The sequence below is a fragment of the Monopterus albus genome, unplaced genomic scaffold, assembly GCF_001952655.1.
Source record: "Monopterus albus unplaced genomic scaffold, M_albus_1.0 scaffold127.1, whole genome shotgun sequence".
In the NCBI taxonomy this organism is placed as follows: domain Eukaryota; kingdom Metazoa; phylum Chordata; class Actinopteri; order Synbranchiformes; family Synbranchidae; genus Monopterus; species Monopterus albus.
In genome coordinates, this window is record NW_018128007.1 from 1652553 (window position 1) to 1676461 (window position 23909).

General features: G+C 40.6%; 1 protein-coding gene across 1 annotated transcript in view; it reads right to left on the reverse strand.

Annotated features, from left to right (window-relative positions):
- The window catches only part of zfpm1 (zinc finger protein, FOG family member 1), a 114352-nt gene that overhangs the window by 24359 nt on the left and 66084 nt on the right, over positions 1-23909 (reverse strand). Inside the window, 1 exon segment of the mRNA XM_020612685.1 lies at positions 3140-3273. Within this exon segment, the coding sequence (XP_020468341.1) occupies positions 3140-3273 (134 nt within the window).

The following is a 23909-nucleotide window of genomic DNA, read 5'->3' on the forward strand; positions in this document are numbered from 1 at the left end:
AACAAAGTTCAACAGTCACGGGAGAAGATCAGACAAACGTAGCGTTTATCACAAACTCTTACCCATACATACATTGCATACGCTATCTTGGAAACCAAAATGCACTATCTGCACCACAGTCGGTTTGCAATTTAATATACAAAACAACCAATGAGATATCAGAAAGGAAGGAGGATTGCCCTTCCAACAAACTCCAACTTCTCTGAAAGACAACAGTGTGCAAACATACTGTACATTTCTCATTGCTAATGAACTGAAAACAGAGAAACTGTGCATGGTAGTGGACCTGTTCTGGGAACACTTAAAAATACCTGTTAAACCTATGGAAACAATGATGCTGTCACTGTGTTCAGTTATTTGGTAGTGTTATTATACTGTTGTGTATAATTCCTGTTATTACTGTATAAAATGTTAAAGTATATTTATTTTTGGTAGACTAAGTGCACACTATAAATATTCAGCCCAGTATACCTAGATATACAACCAGAACAATTCTGGGCCTCACACTTTACACATATCTCTATGATTTAACCATACCAACATCGACCTATGAGCACAGTTTTTCCAGGATTGTGCAGAATATTCATTCATGTCTGGTATCAGGGTTGAAAGATTTGCCCAGTATTATAGACAGTTAGTATGGTAGTATGGAATTGGGAGAAACCTTAACCTTAGTCCTAGGCCTAACCCTGACCCCAACCCCCAACTGCTTGGTGACCACTAACCAGCTTAGAAGTGTGAAACTGTTCAACTACAGTAAATGTCTGTTTTTGTTAGTGCCTCTTTTGGCACAGTCATCTTTTACTTCATGCAAACAGTGTTTCATAAAGTTGAATATTGTTCTGATAAAAGCGTTGGCACTTTACGTCCACTGTAATCAAGGGGTGAAAAGAGTTGGCTCAACACAGCAGAAGATGAGCAGATCTCTGTTCTCCAGCACACTGAGGACAGCCCTGACCCCTGCTGACCCACAAGGGAGGTAGGTATGGAGGGATGGATGGAGGAGGGGGAGGATGTAGAGTGACAGGGGGAGAAACACAAGAGGAATGTGAGATTATGGCCACTATCTCTAACAGATACTGGATGTCCGTCTCCTCACTCCTTCAGTGCAGATAGGAGGGGAAGAGTAGGGGGGCGGAAAAGGAGGAAGAAGAGAGAAAGTAGGTATTAAGAGGCAGATGCTTTCTCGGTGCATGTAAAAGCCTTGAATAAAGAGAAATGGACTTTACAGTAGAGGAAGAACAGGACAGTACAGGCAGCGAAAGGGAGGGAAAGAACAAAAGGTTATGCGTGAGTTAGTGTGCGTGTGTGTGTGTGTGTGTGTGTGTGTGTGTGTGCGTGTGTGACTGAGTGTTCATGCACACACATAGACATCTATCTGCACACTCAGAACCTCACTGATAATAAACGAAATCTTAGAAATGAGAGCCTATCAAGCAGGAATCAATCACTGGGGTTTGTTGTCCAGGAGGATGGCGCCATGTGGAGATAAAAGACAGGCGGACGTCTGGGGAGAGCTGGGAGGAGAGGAGGAGAGGATGGAATGGGAGAGGAGAGGAGGAAAAGAGTGGAGAGGATGGAACAGAGGAGAGGAGAGGAGAGGAGAAGAGAGGAAAGGAGAGGAGATGAGACAAGAGGAGAGAGGATGGAACAAGAGTCTGGGGAGGCTGGAAGAAGACAAGCAGAAAGCATTGATGGGGTATGGCTGGGCCGGGTAGTATAAACACCATCTGGTCTTATTTGAAAAGAGTGGACTTTTTGTGAACTGGCTATAAACTGGTTTTGACCCCGATGTGTACTGGTTAAACTGGGCTGAGCTTGAATAAAATTTACTGAGTTACATCTGGCGCCTGGAGTCAAACAAACAAACTTGAGACAGGACAAGGAATTTGGATATATCAAGGTAGATCAATTGCAGAATTTAAGTAGGTATCGCTGTTTGTGAATGACCCTGTGTCTTCGTACGATTGTCAGAGTTTTGCTCTACACCAGGAAGCCTCTCCCAGCATCAGAATCATATGATTAGATGAACTTGCACATGATGCACAAACCCAGCCTCTGATAGGGCTCCATCCGGTCCCACACACTGTTCCCAAGGAACATGCAAACATAAAGACACACAACTTTTCATTTCCAGCACAACACACATTTGTGATAAGGTGTTTATTCATTGTCTCTTTGTTATCCAACAATTCAACCTCTGACCTTTGACCTTTCTGCAGTTAAACAACTTGGCTTCCTCTAAACTCAGTGTTATAAGGCCTCTAATTGTATTTATTAGTTTGTCCTCCTTTAGGGCTGCATGTATTTTTCCTGTTAATTAAAATACTAAATGTTTTTGATTAAGATATTAATGTTTTAAAATAATTCCTGCCTATTTATCCATTCTATAGTAATATGGAACAGGCTATACATAGGAAATACTGTATATTCATGATTAATTTATCTAGAATTGTTTTTTGATCAATCAAATAATCATTCAGTGTATAAAATGTTTAAAAAAGGTGTAAAATAACACTCATTAAAATAACAGTTCATTAAAGAAGAGCATGACCCCTCCACACTTATTTTTTTGTCAATTCACAGATAAGATCCCAAAGATTTTCATTTTACAGCGAGAGCAACAGCAATTCATCGGCGGATTTGAGAAGCTGCAAACATGGGATGGTTGACAGTTTCCTTATAGGTGACTAAAGTGTTTTTCATTAATTTTCTGCTGGTCAACCTTTGAGTACTAGTGCTAATCTTTTACTGGATTTACTGCATTTGTAAAGTTTGCATTTTTTTAAGCAAAGTAAAAATCGGTTCATCACAATTATGATCAATATTATTTGATTGATAATCAGTTAATCAACAAATGGCATGTTGCTATTTTTAGCAATACAGTTTTGTGACCCCATAATAGTTATGTCATATTTAACTGAGGAAATTTAAGAATACATAAACAAGTATTATATATGGACAAAATCTGAGATGAGAATTCAACTACTCTAAGATTTTAGAATGGGTATTTAATCATGCTTATGGTTGTATGTATATCATTTCAATCTAACAGCTCTAGAAAACTGAATAAACAGTTACGACAAGTCAATCTCCCACTGGTTAACGCCTGCATTAAAGATCACATAAGAGCTCTCACCTCTGTCTCTTGATTATCTGTGCTGGCCTCTGATTGGAGGACTCCTGGGTAGGGGCCCCATGCTGTGTCTGGATGAAGGTCCCTGGCAGCTACCACCCTGCTGTCACCACTTTCTTCACTTAATTCAAGGTCATCTGGGGGTAGAAGAAGAGAGGTGTGGTTAACATCAAGGCCAGATCAGATAAATGCACCAAGCTACTGCAGAAGTGATGTTGATCTTATAAACATCTGGTAGCATCCAGAGAGTGTAATCAGTGACACACTTGATGAGGAAACCGCATCAATTTTTGCTTCATATCAAGTCTGAACTCACTTGTATCAATCACATTTTGCTAGAGAACATTTTGTGGGGAGGTTAGATATGCTATTATTTTAGCACAACATTTAAAAAAATGAGCATTCATAGAAATATTGTTGAAGCTCAAGCTTTAAAAACCCCTAACACTTGAAGCATGACCCACAACTTTTGGCAGAGACCACAAGATAAGATAAAAAAACAAAAACAAAAAAAAAAAACACACAATCAGCAAAAGCAGCATGACAGCTTGAACTTGACCTGAACCCTGGCAGGTCAACAGCAGGGGGAGTTTGATACAAGCTGAGGGCTTTCTGTCCCAACCAGTTCAAACAGGGGAACTTCTTGTGTACTTCCTCAAAGTGATAACTGTAGAAGGATGGCAGTGATGGCTGTGGTCTGAGTGTGCTGCAGCCCAGATAGAGCCAGATAGCCGGGAGGGATGAGGACTGATCTATCTATTTAAAAACTAAAGACAGCTCAGAGTGCAGGAGGAGCAGCAGTCCGTAGTTTAGAGAAGGCTCTGCACATTTGAGGATAAATGAACAAGTCTGAGCAGCACTAGAGAGTAGGAACTCCACTGACTGACTGGATGGGATTAATTCCAGCCGCTTCTGTAACACGACAGACCTCAGGGTGTGCTTCTGGAAAAGCTTCCTCATTATGACCATCTACTTCTCCCCCTGATCACAACACATAAGCCCCCACCCCAAAAAAATCTCATCCATGGTTCAGGAGACTGTTTTGGGGGTCGGTCTCAAGTGGCGGGCCTGATAAGAGTGTTTGTCTAACACTCTCCATGTCAAAACACTCATCTATCTTCTCTGTATCTATCCCCACCAGAGAACAACGGACAGACGCTGATAAAATGGCTTTCCCACAGCCAGTGGGGGGATGGAGGAGGTGGCGGTGGGGTTGGGGTTATATAGGGGAGGAGGGAGCAGGAAGGAGTGTGGCTTGAGGGAAAAATGTAGGAGGGATGCAGGGAAGTGAAAAGTAGACAATTTATTAAAACAAGTCCTTGAAAGCCAAAGGCTGTTAAAACTACTGTTTCACTATTGGAAAGACTGTTGTGGCTAAGGCACACAGGAAGTAGTGTGTTTCTCTTAACACATTTCTCGATGTGACAGTGACAGTCTGCACAGTACATTAAATAACACACGGGTCATGCAGTGGTCATTTGTTACAAAACCAGTTGATCTGATAGTTTCTGTTAGGATCACTCAGAAAAATAGTGGTTGCATTTAGATTACGGTAGTCTGCACCAGCAGATCTTGTTTACAGGTCATTGTAGCCTATAGAGTATGGCACAGTGTTGCAGTCAAGACCACCTAAGCCGAGACCAAGCCCAGAGTGCATCAAAGCTGAGACAAGCCCAAGACCAAGGCAAGGTGAGACTGTCCGTGCAAATTCTCAGTCATCCAGGTCGTAGTATGCATCTGATCAGATGCCTTCTTCTAAGTTTTTCAGCAAGATGAAACTGAGTCAAGACCAGAGCGGTGCAGTTAAACTGAACTTGATAGTTTGCCTGTGTTTCACTGACACTAATGACTCTATATAGGAGTTACTAAATATTTTTGTCCTATAAAGTTACCAAAAATTATACAAAATTATTTTATACAATTATACAAAAAATTATTTTTGTATATTGTTCCCCCCAAAATTAAGTGTTGTAGTCTAATAGCTTAGTCACGACAGCAGACAGAGCGAAGATAAAACAACTGTGGCTTATTTTACAGCTAAAGAATTTGCTAACCTGGCTAACAAAGATGCTAGTGTACTGAATTAAGTTGTGTTAGCCTTGGAAGCTGGACTACAGTAAAGTCACAATGATATTTACAGATTCCAGGTTCCCAGATCAATAAGTCATAGTGAAACACTGGTAAAACACAGACGGTGTCTCTTTCTAAGTGTAAGGTAGACAACAAGCTACATCCCGATTTTCATCAAAACGAGCCATCCTCCGAGCTTTACCCACATATACACACAGACACAGGATGAGTAACACTGGTCTCTGTGCAGCTGCTGTGAGAGCAATGTTCAGGGGCCGTCTACAAAGAGCAAGAGCAAAGGAGAGCGCCTACTACAAAAATATTAAATAGCTCCTATACAGTGTAGTAGGCATACAGTCAGATTCTGTTGTTTATACTAAAACACTCATTTATTTTTGCATAATTTACTAACTTCACTCTTACAGTGTAGAGTCACCACAAGGGTCTCTTGAGGGTTAGCCAATTGTGGGGCTACATCCCAACAGTACAGAGGAATATCCAGTCAGTTGTTTGCTTGACGATCAATCATACAAACGCTTGTTCAAACACTGACTGTTGCCAGTTTATGTTTCTGTTTGAGATCAAGCCACCTCTGTCCTTTTCAGCCAGGAACTCTTGTTGTTGTTTTTATTTTCATTCTGATGTCACTTTTTAACGTCATTCGGATTAAGGCACTCGCTGTGCCAATATGGCACCGCGAGTGCCTTAAGAAAAGGAAGTCTTTCCTTACCATATTGACACGTAAGTAATGATGTTAACAAATAAAACAGACAATGCACAGGCACTTTCCACACTGTTGTGGTCTTGACTGGTCTCAAAATAAACTCCACTTTGTCAGAGACCGAGACAAGACCGAGTAAAAATGTGCCAATTCCAAGATGTGGCCAAGACCTTGAGACCAAGACTGATCTCAAGTACTATAATACTATGTCAGACTGTATATAGCCTTGTGTTTTCATTGTCTTGCCATAGTGCACATGAGAGCAGATGCCAGATGCAAATGGGGTTGATTTGACCCTGGTCAGGTAAGGCTAAATTTGTTAATGAATGACTGGAGGGTGGAGCTTGACTTTGAAGAAAACCTGGTTGCACTGCTTTGTTATAATTCACCAAATTAAATAGAATACATTTGGTTTGTTGGGGTCTGGCCTTGTGACATAATAGCTGCCAGTTTCTGTTGAGGTTCTTACACAAAGGTTCCAGGTTTGAGTCAGGCTGGCATACAATTTCAATCCCAGGTCAAGCACCAACTCAAACATGACTGCTCTAACCTGCTGGCTGCAGAGTCTGAAGTTCAGCGCCTTTCCAGCAAATATCCCATCTCTTATCATCCTGTGAGGCCTGAGTTTGGCCACTCTGACCCTTCTTATCTCAGCACTCCATCAATGTCCTGTCTGCCTCTCTGTCATTGGTCAGTCTTTACCACATGGGACCCTTATCAGCCTGACCAGCTCCACTGACCCTCATTGTGAAACAGTGCAAGGATTTGACCTCAGAGAACCAACAAAGATATAAACCCATAAACAAGCTCGACACAAGTATCAGTTTGTCAGGTGTGGTTATTCCTTTCATGACTTGTTGCATCATATTCTTTCATGCAAGTATACATTTAGATAAATGAGTCATTGTTGTGGCCAAGCAACAAGGACCCAGCATTATTAGTCAGTATCATTTGATTAACAAATGTGTATCTCTCTCCCTCCCTCATAGGACGGCCCAGCGGCACGCTGGTTAGCGCCGTCGCCTCATAGCAAGAAGGTTCCAGGTTTGAGCCCAGGCCGACCCGGTGCCTCTCAGTGTGGAGTCTGCATGTTCTCCCCTGTGCCTGCGTGGGTTCTCTCCAGGTGCTCCGGCTTCCTCCCACAGTCCAAAGACATGCAGCTTAGGTTGACTGGTGACTCTAATCTGCCTATAGGAGTGAGTGAGTGTCAGTGTGAGTGTGAGTAGTTGTTTGTCTACATGTCAGCGCTCTGAAAGACTGGTGATCTGTCCAGGGTGAACCCCACCTCTTGGCCAATGTCAGCTGGGACTGGCTCCAGCCCCCCCGCAACCTTATTCAGGAATAAGCGGTATAGATGATGGACCAAACTTTTGCATATGCAAATGATGGCATGTGAGTGGTTAATTATTCACCAGTAATTACTGCAGAATAAGTAGCCAGGGAGTTTGTTTTTAATAAAACACTGCCTTTTCATATTGGTATAGAGAAAGTGCTATCAGTGCACCTCTGCTAATGAGTGCTGTTTGCTAATCCCAGCAGGTTAGCTGCGTTCACTGGGGGTACCATGAGGCCTCCAACCATCCTAATCCCTGTTAATTATCCTGCTTCCCGCCACAGACCTGGATAATAACCAAGTGCTCCTTATCAATATGGCTGCACTGGCTGCTACTACCATCACTTCTATCCCCATTACTATTGTGCATGCAAATGGCACACACTCGCACACACACCATTCTTTGCGTTGGTTTTTCTGTCTGGATCCCCCATTCCCAGTAACACCAGGCTGGATGGGCTTGTTATCAATATCAACCAGCTCCACAGTATCCACGCTGCTTCATTCATTTAGCTCTGACACACACTGCTCCTTGCGAACCTTCTCTCTCCCACACACACAAAATACACACAGGTCCACAAGATGACATGTTGTCACATTACGGTCTAAGACTGTGCTCACACACATCCAGCTGGTAGTCACCATCACATCAATATACTGTTCCACACACACTCACACACACACACACAAAAGCTTATCAATATGGACGCTTCAGCAGCCACTGGGGCGGCCAGGCCTCTTTGACGAGCAAAGCAATCAGTTCGTTATTAATAAAATGACTAACGCAATTAACCAATGAGTGTGTGCGGGCTAGGGGAGGGCGGTTGACAGGGAAAAATAACAGAGAGGGAGCACAGAGCTGAAGGTGGTAGACAGGTGTTCTAGGAGCCCAGGCTAGTGTTCATATAAAATTATGGATCTCTAAGATTTGTTTGTCTGTTAGGCTTGTCAGGTACTGACTGAGTGAGCTTAATCAATGGAAATGGAATACACTGAAAAGGGCTGGGTAAAGTCTCATGCTAACATTAGCTTCATTTCAATGAATGTGAAGCCGATATATGTATATAAAACATAAACTTGGTTGTACCTGACAAAGTATTCTGTTGGCTCTTCAGTGCAACTATGCGTTCTTCTTCTTTCTTTCATATATAATGTTGCTTGGATTCAGATCAGACTTTGGTGTGTGGGAGATCAAATGTGACATTATATTGCCATTTTTGTCCAAGCATTCTAGACATTGGTGAAGAATCCTTTAAAAACATTCCTGGATCCAGATGATGATCAGCACCAAACTCTAAGGCCCATACCCTACTTCTCCAAAACAGATTCCATCAAAATCCATTCATTACTTTTTGAATTATGCTGTGAACAATCCAACCATCCAATAAACAAACAAAAACCAACAACCACCAGTAAAACCATAACCTCCTTGGTGGAGGTAATAAGGGCATTGTACCTGATTGTCCAATAGGAATGAACAGCTTCAACAAACAGCCTGTCTGATTGGATAGCCATGTGAAATAGGGGGAGAGAAAAAGAAAGGTGTAACCCAACACTGAAGTTCTCCTCTATCCAGCCTAATTGATTTTTAAAAAGACTATTGTTGATATCAAATGAGCACATCGCGGCGGAGCTATTGATTTTTTGACACCACACAACAGGAAATCTTTATCTGTGTGCTACTGCGACCCCGTGCTAATAGGCGGGGTTTAACCTCTGCTCAATGACAAATCCCAATGCCTCCTGTTCTTAATCTCTCTCCAGACTTCATGGGAAATACAGGACAAATACTGAAGTTCTCTTAATGCTAGAAAATATGGGATTCTGGGTTCTGTTTGCACATGAAATCCAGTTCTATCCAGTTCACAAAGGCTTTCTTGTTACTCAGTCACTACAAAAATAAATATCAAATTCCTCGAAACCCTGCACCACAATCTGTGGAAAGAGCGTACTGAAAGTTTCAACAAGCACAAATGTTGTGAGCTACCGTTTACAGCAGTGTCTTCCAGGATAATGTCAGGGTGACTGCCCACCAGCTGAAGCTCAGTACCAGTTGGGTGATGCAGAAGAAGAAGCTTTGTTTTATTGTCATTGTAACATTGTGACACGTACAACGAAATTTTGTTTGGAGCCGAGGGCCCTGGGCTGCTGTGTGCATATGTACCGCCATCACGATCAACTTGGGAGGTTCAGTGTCTTGCCCAAGGACACTTCGATGTGTGGACTGCAGGCACCGAGATTCGAACCTTGAAGCACACCAACCCTAAATATTGAAGTAAATATTCTACAGAATGCTTATCTATACCTGGGACTTAGATGAAGATCAGATCACATTTTATTGCCTGAAAACCAGGTCATTCCTAAAAATTCACATATGTGCAACTATAAATACAAGGCCGTAAAAGCAACACAAGGACCTTTGGGGATAATCAATAATCACATTATACATAGTTTCTGATTCAATGTCAAAATAAATTAATACTTCATGCAGCTTTTAGTGTAACCTGTGATTTAACAGTCTTTTTTCTTTTTGCAGATATTCTAAATGACAGAATAGACTGTATAACGCATAATAAGTACCTGAATATCTCTGAGTTTGAAAAGGCTTTTAGTTACTAGGATTCTTTTCCACAAACCACTTGCATGTGTCAGTATTTATCAAAAACAGTTACATGACTCACATTAGCTTACTTAGCACAAATGGATCTGATAAAACTAAACTATTTATTTGGTACTACCTTGTCATTCTCCAAATCTAGTTTCAGAAATTGATCAGGTTACCACCTTTATTTTGCTTTTATAAACCAAAACCTTTCACTCATGACTTATACCCAGTTTTCACACTAATGACCACTCACATCATTTATAATGCTGTCTGATGAAGGCCTCGGTCTAACAACAGGCAAGACCTGATTGCATCTCCTTTTATCTTTCCTGCCTCTCTCTTCTCAGTCTTCCATGCAGCACCCATGGGTCCTGAGGGTCCGGCAGGCTTCGTTCAGCAGCAGATAGACATTTCTGGGATAGGCATCTACTGCTCAGGACCACGCAATCATTTCCATTTTACCCTCTGTTGCACAGGCAAGATAAGACACCTGCGTAGCCCTGCTAATCAGATGAGCTTCAACAGAACTTTATCATTGACATTTACCACTGTTTACCCAACTAATTTCTCTTAACTGCACTGCTGAACTTTTATCTACAAAATACATACACCACCAGAAAAGAGCAAGAAGCAAACATGCAAATTCACAAATATGTGAAGAAAGATAAAATGAGGGAAAAAAACGAAAAGCATTTTTTTTCTGCTCAGAGGACGAAGGTGGTGAAAACTGAACAAGTGACAGGACTACACAGAAGACAAACAAGTGCAAATACTGACATTCACATGCAAAACGTCATTGTGGAGTTCAATCACCTGCTGGTGGGGAGTTTTATTTATTACTGATTTGTTTAAAAAAAAAAGATGTGATTATCCCACCAGTCACAAGACAGATGGAGGGAAACAGTGTGCAACAACACACCGTTTCCTGGTGATTCTGTGATTCTAAATGTGTTTTGTCTCATGCTATAACCCATTAGTGCTCCTTGACTTTACTAAATACATCACATTTCCTTCATTTCAGAAAAACAAAATCTAATTTGTGGCAATTATTAATCATTTAAATGTTAATCATTTAGTGATTAAACAAACACAGCTTAAAAACATGCAGCATATTTGCATAGTTCTAAAATAATGACAGATGAAACTAGAGCCTGACACAGACGTGTCTGCCAAACAAGGTCTCACAGTTGGTAAAGAAGCAGGATCCATCTTAGGCTCTTGTCATGTTAGCTAATACTGTGCATAGTCCTAAAAACACAGAAGAACTGTCATGAATCAAGAGCTGTTATTTTTGTAATGTAGCATGTCCTTGTTCTTAAAACATTATTAGTGGTTCACAAACAGTGGAAACACAGCCATTAAAGGGGGGAGATGGAGAGAGGGAGAGACCTGCAACAGATGTTAGCGGCTGGACTCCAACTGTCCATGCTGCACACGCACTGTGCACACAGTGTGTACTGTACATAGTACACTGTGGTAACAATTCAAACATCAGGGTGCCCCTGCTCTGCTTTATTGGCAAGATAATAAATATGTGGTTCTTTCCAACTGGCTCTTGCTGAGTGTAATGGCCTCTTTAGCCTTTCGCTTTGTTCTCTGAGTATGAGTGAGTGTCTCTTGACGGATTTGCTTTGTAAAAAAAATCAGCATTTGTGCTATAGACCTACTCTGCCAATCAAGTGAGGATCTTCCAATTTCGTGTTTTTATCACAAAATGTATTTTTGTTTTTCTCCAGTATTTTTTCTGCCCTATGGCAGAGCAACATGTCCTAGAAGTCAAACATTGGTCATTACCAAGTCTAGCTACGCACTCAGACTGCTGACACCTTGGCAGTAGCTAAGGCCAAACTCGTACACACATCTGCACATGCTGACTCGTCAGCTGCCAAATGCTAATTTGCTATTAGTTCCACAAATTTTACAAGGACACTGTCGCACACACCTACAGTACAGAATTTGACGTCTGTTCAACCATTTCCAATAGGGATGGGAAAATATATCGAAATTCGCTACAAAAAGGTCACAAAATGCATCGCTTTGTCCAGCGATATATATTCTGTGGTCTCCGTACACCAGCAACTTTCTATTTTTTGTAAATAAGACGGCGTAACAGAACGTAAGTCAATATATGTGCTTGTTCTTTACATAATGAAACCAGTGCTAGAAAAGGGGAAAACAAAGGAAGAAAGTACAAGTATTCCACAGCTAGTCGGGTAGCTTGTTATTGAATTTTTAATTGTATCGTGATTGAATCGAAGTGAACACATTATATTGTGCATTGAACCACACTGAGAATAAGTCGCATCATCCCTGGGTTCCAGTTCTCAAGCTCACAGCAAAGCAACACTGACGGCAGAGTCATGACTTCATGAGACAGAGGGAATTCTTGGAAATAATTCCAATGTTAAACTGCATATCAGAGATGTAAGTGTAGAAATGTGCACACATTAATGAGCGTATGTGTGTGAGAGGGCATGTGCTTCCTAATCACATGTGCTCTCGTATTCACACTCCCACCTCCATCTCTCTCAGTCTTCCCTGTCTCTGCTGCTCTAGCCTGTCACAAATTGAAAGTGGAGACCTTCCAGAAACTATCCATGATAATCACACATAAATTAATTAGAAAATGTTTCCTGACATTCTCTGCACACAGATGGGAAGACGAAAAAAGACTGAGGCAAAGCCACAAAATTAATTGTACGGTATGTGACTCTGATAATTAATTCAATCATTAATTCATGTCTGCTTTAACAACTCCTTCTGGCTCCTGTGGAAAAGGACATTTCAATCAGGCCGGTATCGACAGCACGGGCTGGGTTAGGGGACAGGAAAAGTTGAGGAGCGATAGACTTGCTCGACACACTCAGGGTCGTTTAGAGGTTCACTGATTAAACAGACAAGAGCGAGGAGAGAGCGAAGAGTGAAGTGAATAAACAAAGGGAACACGAGGAGGGCTGTGCAACACAGACTCTGTAGTCAGAGCCCATATCTAGAAAGACACAAATGCTCTTTTCCATAGCAGCTTTCTGTAATATGTCTGTTTAATGGAAACAACTGAAAGGAAACCAAGATTTTATGATCCAGCTTCTTTCATTTCTGTTCCGACCTGTAACACATATCTGAGTTTATATCCACTGCTGTGGAATTTAATAAAGTAAACCAGAGGGTGCCGTGCCATTGTGAATTTATCAAAACACTGCACATATCTGCATCACCTAAAATAAATCAATATATTTAAAACAGTAAGTTTTAATATACTTTTATGGTTCTTCTTTGTACACATCTGCTGAGACTTTGTCTGCCTAAAGTACTTATGATCAGTTTGTCATGCTGAAAGGTTCATTCAAAATAAAATCAAGTTCCTGGACAGACAAAAAATCCATGTGGACGATTGCTGTGCTCACTATCAACAGTTAATTTTCTGTCCAGAATTATGTAATTTTTGTTTTTCATTACTGCTACAGACAGAAACGCCTTTAAAACTTGGGAAGGCGTCTAAAAAAGAAAGGAAGCTGGTGAGAGAGAGATACTGTAGAGGAGACAGAAAGAAAGAGACAGAACATGATAAGAAGGAGATTATGAGGATGGAGAAAATGGGCAGATAGATATGTGACGACTTTTCCCCCGTAGAAAAGTGACAGAAAGTGACAGTGACAAAAAAATGAGATGCATCTTCTAACCTCCAACATGAGGTTTTGTTTCACTGCTACAGTGGATTAGTCAGGTCAGGGCATGAAGTTATGGTTAAGATTCAAATTAACAGCATTATAAAGCATAAAAATAACAAGTCTAACCTTTGTTAGTGAATATTTCTAATATAATGCATCAAGGCAGCAGGAGATAGATGTGTGATACTAATACAGGTACTGCAACAGCAAACAGTTCACCTGCGTTATCACTTCAGGCTCTCTCTATAATTGTACCTATAGTATTACTGTAGGGACATATCTATGAGCTTTAGTACTTTAAAGTACTAATTTACAATATCAAAAATAATCTTCTTGTACTTCCCAGTTGTCACTAGTGTAGGCGTTGCTCATCATTTTATCCACATTAGTTTTAATTTATCATAAGGCATAGGGCAGTACCATGTTCTGTTGTAGCTACTGAGTGAGTTTCATATATTCCTCCCTTCCATTAGAGTGTCTCAGAGTGTCTTGACTGGGAGAATATTTATACAGCCCACATCAGGACTGCTACACCCTGCCTGGCAGTGTGGGCCAGTGCCAGCAGGAGGACACAGGCCACTGCAACCTTATCAGCCAGTACCGCTAGTTCACAACCATAAAACACTTTGTGTCTGTGAGGCTCGTTTTCTCTGGATCATAGCTGCTCACCCCAATTTCCAACTCTATCCAGGCCCAACACCAGCAGCTGCATTTCTATACTGCTCCAAAAAAATAAAGGGAACACAACATAGTTGAATGTCTTATTTTTGTGTTCCCTTTATTTTTTTGAGCAGTGTATATTAAATACCTTACTATTACAGTAAGAGGCTGGGGAATATATGCAGTGGAGTGCCCTGACAAGTTAAATACAAATGTGAAATTGTGTATTTTTGTATGAAATGGAGGCATGAAGGAAGCATGAAGCGTGTGCCATGGCTGCAGTAGAGGCTAAGAATCTGGTAGGCTGGCAATCTGTGCCAGTGTCCTGTCCCACCACCAGCAACTGGCCTGCCATGGGCTCACACACTGGGTCTTTGGGAGTTGTCGGGCTGATAGCAGCCAGACAGCACAAAGAGATGTTTAGATTAGGGCATCGCACCTATCAGTCATAAGGGATGGAGGTGGGAAGTGACACACCACAGATGGGCAAGGGACAGGAGAGTGTGTGTCAGGCAGAATATGTTCATATGTTAGACTGTTCACTGCACACACCCTCTCTTGTTCATAAATACTGACATAACAGACAAAGCAGCTTTTAGGTTGCTATACAAGCCAAGTACAGTTGGGTGCAAAGGTTTGCATCTCCTTACTTTGAAAAGGCAAAAAGAGTAAAACAAAGAATTTTTTCTCATCAACATATTATGTAATGCACATGTAGCCAGTACAAATGGTTCCTTCATCAACAGAAGTAACAAAAATGTTCAGGGAGTTTTGCACCCAACTGTATAATGAAATATAAACCTTAAAATCTAAAATCTTAAATCTTCTGCAGCTCCACTGTCTGAAATGTGAAGATTTGCTCTTTTTTTCTTTGGTGTATATTGATTACCGTAGGAGTGGAAACCCATGGTCTGAAAAAACAAGCAATTCAAAAACATCACCTGGACTCTGGGAATTTTCTGTGGGCATTTTTACTATTTATTGATATTTGAGAGGCTAAATGATTACCCAGTTTATTTCCACAATAAAATTAGCATTAGTTGCTGCCCTAATAGCTGTTGTAAGTTACTTTGCCAATTTGCCAGCTGGCTTCTTGGCTAGTTAACAAAGCCATAGCCATTTAAATATAAGACAACTTTAGCTACTTTAGGTAAACTTGCAAAAAGTCTGGCATAGATCCATGCTGACCTACATACAAGGACTTTTTTGTCCTGTGAGTTCGTGGGACAAAAGGAAGCTTCCAATGAGTCAATTTCAAACTGCAGACTGAACACTGAAGTATCTCAGCCTCACTGACAAGACAAGCCCTGTGGACACATGACATCCACTCATCATCCCAAAGCATTTTGATTGGCAGGTGGAATTGACAGGCTTCTTGCAGGGACACCCTGCTTCTGAGACACAGGAGTCTGCTGGCTGGAGATATGGAGGAAGGTTATAGCAAAGACAGAGGGTGCGAGTACAGTATGTCTAGTCTAAGTGCGTGAGAGATGGATGGATGTGGGTCAGCCCCACTTTAAAAGCAGCAATAAATTGTAAGTGTAAAGCTCAAAATGGGGGGTTGACATGGCTCATATTAAGCATTTGTTATTAGCTACTCAACATCCAATCCATTTCTAAACACAACTGTAGTAATTAACCTTACTCTCCCACATCCTAAACACACCTGACACTCATTCTTGTTAAAGGATAATTCCACTTTATTGCAACCTGGCCCTTAATTTTGTAGCTTTGCCCATCATTCTGATTTTCCAGATTTAATCTGGGCTATGGCCACATCACTAAAAAGAAGTCAAAGGAAGCCAGAAGCCTGAGCAGTCAGACGGTTGTGAACAAACCTCCAGGTTAGTGTCTGTGTGCTTTTTCGTCACCTGAAGGCCCTCCCCAAATCTTTCAGATATGTAATCTACAGACGTGGACAAAATTGTTGGTACCCTTCTGTTAAACAAACAGAAACTCACAATGGTCACTGAAATAACGTGAAACTGACAAAAGTAATAATAAATAAAAATGTACTGAAAATTAACTAATGACAATCAGTCATTGCTTTTGAATTGTGGTTTAACAGAAGCATTTAAAACAAAGTAATGAAACTGGCCTGGACAAAGGCCCTGGTACCCTTAAGTTAATATTTTGTTGCACAACCTTTTGAGGCAATCACTGCAATCAAGCAATTTCTGTAACTCCCAATGAGACATTTGCACCTGTCAACAGGTATTTTGGCCCACTCCTCGTGAGCAAACTGTTCCAGCAGTCTCAGGTTTGAAGGATTCCTTCATGTTTCAGCTCTTTCCACAGATGTTCAATAGGATTTAGATCAGGGCTCATAGAAGGCCACTTCAGAACAGTCCAATGTTTTCTTCTTAGCTATTCTTGGTTGTTTTTAGCTGTGCGTTTTGGGTCATTATCCTGTTGAAGGATCCATGACCTGCGACTGAGACCAAGCTTTCTGACAGATACAGCAAAGCAGCCCCAGAACATAACTGAGCTTCCTCCATGTTTCATAGTGTTCTTTTCTTTGTATGCTTCATTTTTGCATCTGTGAACATAGAGCTGATGTGCCAAACAGCTCCAGTTTTGTCTCATCTGTCCAAAGGACATTCTCCCAGAAGCTTTGTGGCTGGTCAATATGCATTTTGACACATTCCATTCTCGCTTTTTTATGAGTTGCTTTCAACAGTGGAGTCCTCCTCGGTCGTCTTCCATGAAGTCCACTGTGGCTCAGACAGCAACGGATGGTGCGATCTGACACTGATGTACCTTGACCTTGGAGTTCACCTCTAATCTCTTTGGAAGTTGTTCTGGGCTCTTTGGTTACCATTCGCATTATCTGTCTCTTCAATTTGTCATCAATTTTCCTCTTGTGGCCACGTCCAGGGAGGTTGGATACAGTGCCGTGGACCTTAAACTTCTGAATAATATGTGCCAATGTAGCCACAGGAACATCAAGCTGCTTGGAGATGGTCTTGTAGCCTTTACCTTTAACATGCTTGTCTATAATTTTCTTTCTAATCTCCTGAGATAACTCTTTCCTTAGCTTTCTGTGGTCCATGTTCAGTGTGGTACACACCATGATAGCAAACAGCACAGTGACTACTTTTCACCCTCTAAATAGGCAGACTGACTGATTACAAGATTGAAAACACCTGTGATGCTAATTCGAGGACACACTTTGGTTTAACATGTCTTCATGGTCAAATTATTTTCAGTCCATTCTAAGGGTACCATCATTTTTGTCCAGGCCAGTTTCATATGTTTTTTTTTTTAATTCCTCTGTTGAACCACAATTCAACAGGAATGACTGATTGTCATTAGTTAATTTTCAGTACATTTTTATTTATTATTACTTTTATCAGTTTCACATTATTTCAGTGAGCATTGTATGTTTCTGTTTGTTTAACAGAAGGGTACCAACAATTTTGTCCACGTCTGTATAGGTGCTCCATCCAGCAACAATAATAGCATTGCCCCCATCTGTAACACTCCAAAAGCAACACTCCAACATGCATGTCCACCATGAGCCACCATGTCCACCAGTGACTGGAAAGGTGTGCACAGGCAGATCCAAACTTCTTTTTCAAGCTCTCGTTTCTTTTCTAAAAATGTGATCCATTGTTCCTATTTGTACAATTCACTTTGTCTTGCTTCTCTTTGTGATGGCAGGATTTGGTGTGGCCTTTTGAGAATGGACAAGTTTATCTTAGGATGTGCTCTAACGGCACGCCAAGTCGAGGCATATCTAACCTTTACCTAAACTTATTCGGAAGACGAAACAAAGGAAAATCATCAAATTACCCAACCTTTATTCTTGCTTTTACTACTCTTGTCTCGGTCATGGGAAGACACATTGGTTTTCCACTGCAAAGAAGGGATTATATAATTTCAGTTTGACCATGGATCCAATACTGGGGTCTCTCCCTAGCCTTAACCAAGTGTTTTCATAGTCTGATGATGACAATAAAGAAATGTTACCAGAATTTAGTTCCTCTGCAGATAAAGCAGAAAAACAAATAAAATGAATCAATAAAATAATTTTACAAATTAAAATATATAATCATTTTAAGTGTTTCCTTCTTACATTAATAAACTATCTAGAGCCACGCAGCTGAGTGATGCTGTACTAGTGCTAAACGCTCACTTCAACATCCAAAACTGCTCACAGTAATAATGCTACCATGTTGATGTTTACCAGGGGACGTATAAAGCTTATTCTGTCTACCATTTAACATGTTAGCATGCTAGCATTTTTAGACATCACTAAACACAAAGCACAGCTGAGGTCATGTCAATCATTGGGCATTTGGTCATAAACTACAGAATCTGACTAAACATTTTTAGCTGATGATGTGAAAAAGGACCGGGAGATTAAAGCCACTCATTTAGTTCATTTAGGATAAGTGCACAAAATATCAGTGCAGCCCATACAATAATTGTAAAGATAATTTAAAAAAACCCAATAATGTCCAGTTCATGGTGAGGATACACCACACCATGTGATCACCAAAGGCAGTAGGATTCAAACTTCAGCAGGTTTAATGTCGACACAAAATTTTGTGCCAGTGCATCCCGAATTAATATAAATGCTGACCTTCTGATGGCACAACAGAAAAGGTCAATGAATTAGCAAAGTCATTTGGAATTATCCTGCCAAGATCATGAATCTTTGTACAAAATTTCATGTTGTCGAGTTAATTCAGTCTGGACCAAAATGGAGAACCAACAGACAGACCAACGACATCCTTGCTCGCTGCTCGCTTTGTTAAAAACCTAATTCAAGTGGCATTACATTTCTCTCTTGTATTTGCTGTTGCAAAATATATAAAGAAATATACAAAATGCTTCTTCAAGGGGAGCTTTAAGATATGGTACAAATATCATACACCAAACAAACTTCTGGTGCTTTGAGCACCTTAACTTCCAGAGCCAACAAGATCGCCCAGTGGCCACTTCATTTCTTCCCCATCCTTCTCTTAACCTTGCCTTAACCTTAAACACTTCCCATTCCTTCACCTCTGAAATGCAGCTCTTAAAATCTCTCACCCCACACCTTTCACTCTCATTGACCCTTAACCTTTCACCCTTCATTAGTTATCGCCACACTCTAAACTCTACATGGTCGGTATTCCAAATCACTTGTATTGGTCCTCCTCCCTCTCTGACCTGATTCTTTCTCATCCTCCCTCATACCATTCTTGTTCTTTCGTCCAGTAAGTCCACTCTAACCCTTCATCCTTCTATCTCAAGTTCACCCCCTTTAACCTCGATCAGTCTAGAGATGACAACTTGTCTCAACGCTGGGAGTTAACTGTCTGTGTTCATGGTTTAACAGATAACAAACAGAAATGCAGCACACACAGATATATAAACGTTTTAACACTGCGCATGGGTCAAAATCTTGATATGAAAATGGGCGTAGATTTATTCACTCAAGGCAGCAATAAAAATGTTAAATCTGCTCAATTAATTTATTTGTGCTAGGACTTAGTATGATTTTCAAGTAATGTTGATATAGTGTGAAATTTTAGCTTTGAAAGAAAATCCACTCACTGAAGAAACTTTAAACTGCTTACCAAGTAATATATTTTTAAATGAAAAAAAAAAAAACAATTGCCCTGACATTGGCAGCAGTTAGTGCTGTTGTATTCAAGACTGGTCTCAAGACCACTTTTTGAAGGTCTTGGTCTCGTCTCAGAAATGACCAGATGTTTACTCAGTCTTGTCTTGGTCTGGGAAAAGTGCCTGTGCATTGTCTGTTTTATTTGTTAACATCATTACCAAGGTTTTCCTTACCATATTGACACAGCAAGTGCCTTAATCCGAATGAACGTTAAAAAGTGACATCAGAATGAAAGTAAAAACAACAACAAGAGTTCCAGGCTGAAAAGGACAGAGGTGGCTTGATCTCAAACAGAAACGTAAGCTGGCAACAGGAACGACTTGCTAATCAACAGTCAGCGTTTGAACAAACATTTGTATGATTGATCATCAAGCAAACAACTGACTGGATATTCCTCTGTACTGTTGGGATGTAGTTGGACCCACAGTTGGTTAATAGCTTAGTCACGACAGCAGACAGAGCGAAGATAAAACAACTGTGGCTTATTTTACAGCTAAAGAATTTGCTAACCTGGCTAACAAAGATGCTAGTGTACTGAATTAAGTTGTGTTAGCCTTGGAAGCTGGACTACAGTAACGTCACAATGATTTTTACAGATTCCAAGTTCCCAGATCAATAAGTCATAGTGAAATGCTGGTAAAACACAAACGGCATCTCTTTCTCTGTGCAGCCGCTGTGAGAGCAATGTTCAGGGGCCGTCTACAAAGAGCAAGAGCAAAAGGAGAGTGCCTACTAAAAAAATATTAAATAGCGCCTATACAGTGTAGTAGGCTTACAGTCAGGTTCAGTTCACCCGTCAGGGGCCTCCTGTTGTTTATACTTATTAAAACACTTATTTATTCTTGCATACCTGGGGAGTCTTTATTGGGAAAAATATTAAATATTTACTAACATCATGGGGGGGGATCTTGTTCTTGGTCCTGACTCGGTCTCGATACACTCAGGTATTAGTCTCAACTTGGTCTTGGTTTAGGTGGTCTTGACTAAAACACTATCAGCAGTAGTGCAGAGAACTACAAGCGTTCGCCCAAACATCTTATCCTTCAGTTTGGTACATTCCGTCATCCATTACTAGATAGATCAATCTGAGAAAACAAGTCATTCAGATATGGACACAGTGATGTTCATGATGGTTTCAGTGGGGGAAAGGTTGCAATGCACACTATGCAAATAGTATAACAAGGCCAACATCTCCTTTTCCTTAACCCAAATAAATTAGACTCTTAGCTGTGATAATATGCATATACTGTGCTTTCATGCTCCATTATAATTAACTACTGTATGATAACCCAGCACTAACACTCACACACACACACACACACACACACACACTACCTGGTAAATAATAATAACCATTATCGTGCCTGCCATTATAATGCTTTATTAGAGGTAATTTAAATTATTCTGCTGGGGAGGATAAGGAGTGAGGACTGCTGGGCAAGCAAGAAAACATTCGCCTTGCTCAGCTGGCTTCCTGGGACCCTGGAGTACTCACACTGTCAGGGGGTGTGACTGGACAGCCAAGAGAGGATCTGCTTTCATATTCACATACTAGAAGCCTGGCAAAAGGAGGAGTCTGGGCTTTTCTTTAATGGTATGGAAAGGTCAGCGTGCTCTACTACTACCAATGTACTGTTTACAGTGTTCTTACTGCTCCTAGGTAGAGGTATAAAGGAAACATGAAGTTATAAAATAATGTGCTTAAAGGATAAGGCCAGTCATTTTCTATATTATACTGAGAAACACATACGTGATTATAATGTTTCCCTATTGGCTCTGAACGGACATAAGTTTCTACAGTAAACAAAGCTGCACAGAGATCTCACCCATGTGCAGTTTACTCTTGTTTAGAAAAACATACTGTATGGGGCAGCATTTTTACCAAATAGGTTTGGTAATGAGGAAACGTTTTGAACGAGAGAAGTCTATAGCACAGACGAATAAGCTAATTCAAGACTGACAGACGTTAAGTGTGAGTAGAGGCCATTCACTGTTGGTTTTAGTCTCTGTATGGCAACTACTGAAAATACTATTCATCTAGAAAAATGCAGACAACAATATGTAACAAATGCATTCTAAAGAACACAAAAGTCGACTCGGTGAACTTGAACAACGTCAGTTACAATAAATACATTTGTTTAATGCTGCAAACAGAATGGCTGAGTTGATAGTCAACCTACACTAGATTAGTCACAACCTATTATGACAAATGATTGTTTAAATCATGTTTCAATAATGGTGTAAAGATTAACTGATGCAAATTGGAAAATAAAGAGTCAGGTTCAAAACCACAGATTCAAACCAAATTTATTTTTAAAAAATGATATAAAATCGATATAATTATTATAAACCAATCTTTGTCACATGTATTACTACTTGCTGTGAGCCTCTCCTGTGTGTGTGTGTGTGTGTGTGTGTGTGTGTGTGTGTGCGTGGTACACACAATCTCTTGACTCCTGCTGATTCAATCACATGCCTACTTCTTAATGGCCCATTGTGGGAAAAACCTTTCCACAATGTCAAAACATGTCAGAGGGCACCCTGTTATACACATCATGTGGGGCGGCTGTGGCTCAGGAGTTAGACCAGGTCGTCTCCTAACTGGAGCGTGGGCGGTTTGATACCCAGACAAGACACTGAACCCTAGTTTGGTCTTAGGGATAAAACAGGCGTGTGAATTGGAAAGAGTTTAAAGCACTTTGAGTGCAGATCAGTGAGTAGAACATACCATCAGCCAGCCAAAGGCCAAAGTGTGTAAGTGTTTGGGATTCTGCAAAAACTAAGAGATTCATAATAACACTGCAGCATGCACACATGCATGACAGGAGTGAGCAGTGCTGATGTTAGCAGCTGCTTTCAGAGTGCAGAACATGCAGTGTTCGTGTCGAATACCCCGGAAGTTCCACAAACCTCGCTCTCTACTTATGAAGGCGACACAGCGTTGAACCGATGGAAACAACACAGTTGGCTGTGAGAGCAGTCAGCCTGATGTAAATTAATTATCATAAATTAAACTGAACTGAAGTGAATCAAACAGAATCAGAATTAATAAAAGTGAAATCTAACTGAATTGAGAAATCAGTATCAATATCCAGCCTTAACAACAACTCTTGCATCTCTGTCTGGGGAGAAAACGAGTCAATGAACACACAGTAATCTTTTTTTTTTTTAAATCAGAACTATGAGCACCCTGTAGGTTCACTATAGGGACTACCGCGTCAAGTCTTCAAGACCATTTGCTTCCAGCTGTTTCCAAAATTCCAGTGAACTGTTTGGGAAGGTCCTGGTCTTCCTGTTCATTCCTATTCATAAATCAGGATGTTTCAGTTGTTTTGCCTTGGATACAAAACAGTTCCACCATGTAGTGATATGTTCTCTTTTGTCGGTGCCAGTGGATTTACAGACAGTACTGGAAGGAGTTAACATGTGGGGACCTCCAGCCAGCTAGAAATGACAAGGGATTACTGTGACAGCCATTTGCATATCAAGAATTTTAAGCAGCAAGGGAAAAATATCAAACCCTCCAGCCTGCAAGGTCATTCAAAAGATAGTTTTTTCTTCTCTTTATAATTTATTTTGCATATCATGCAGTATGGACACAGTGTAGATTAAAAAAGCAGCTTTAGCTTTTCCTGATAGGGACCAGCTCCCACCTAGACTTCCAAACACCACCAGCACGCCTTCATCACACTAACCGAGGACACAAAGAGACATCATCTTGATTTAAGATGAACCATACATCGGAGAAAAGAAAATTACTGAAGCCTCTAATCCATTCCAAGTTTATTATCTCTTTGATTTTGATTTTCAATATCAATGGAAGTCACAAAGCACGTCTTGACAGCCAGTTGTGGTGCAGAAAGACAGAAAAAACCCAGCACGGCGAACTGTCCTGATTATCACCCATGACTAAGGAATTTATTCCAATCAACATATAAACAACTCATTACATACTGACGAGATGGTATCAAATAGTCAACTGAAAAAATATGTCCATTAATGATTTGTATTATCTTTAAGCAGGAAGAAAAAACAGAGTATGAATTAAAATTTTCTGTTGCTGTTTTCTCTGTTTTATGTTAATATCATTTTGTCTGAA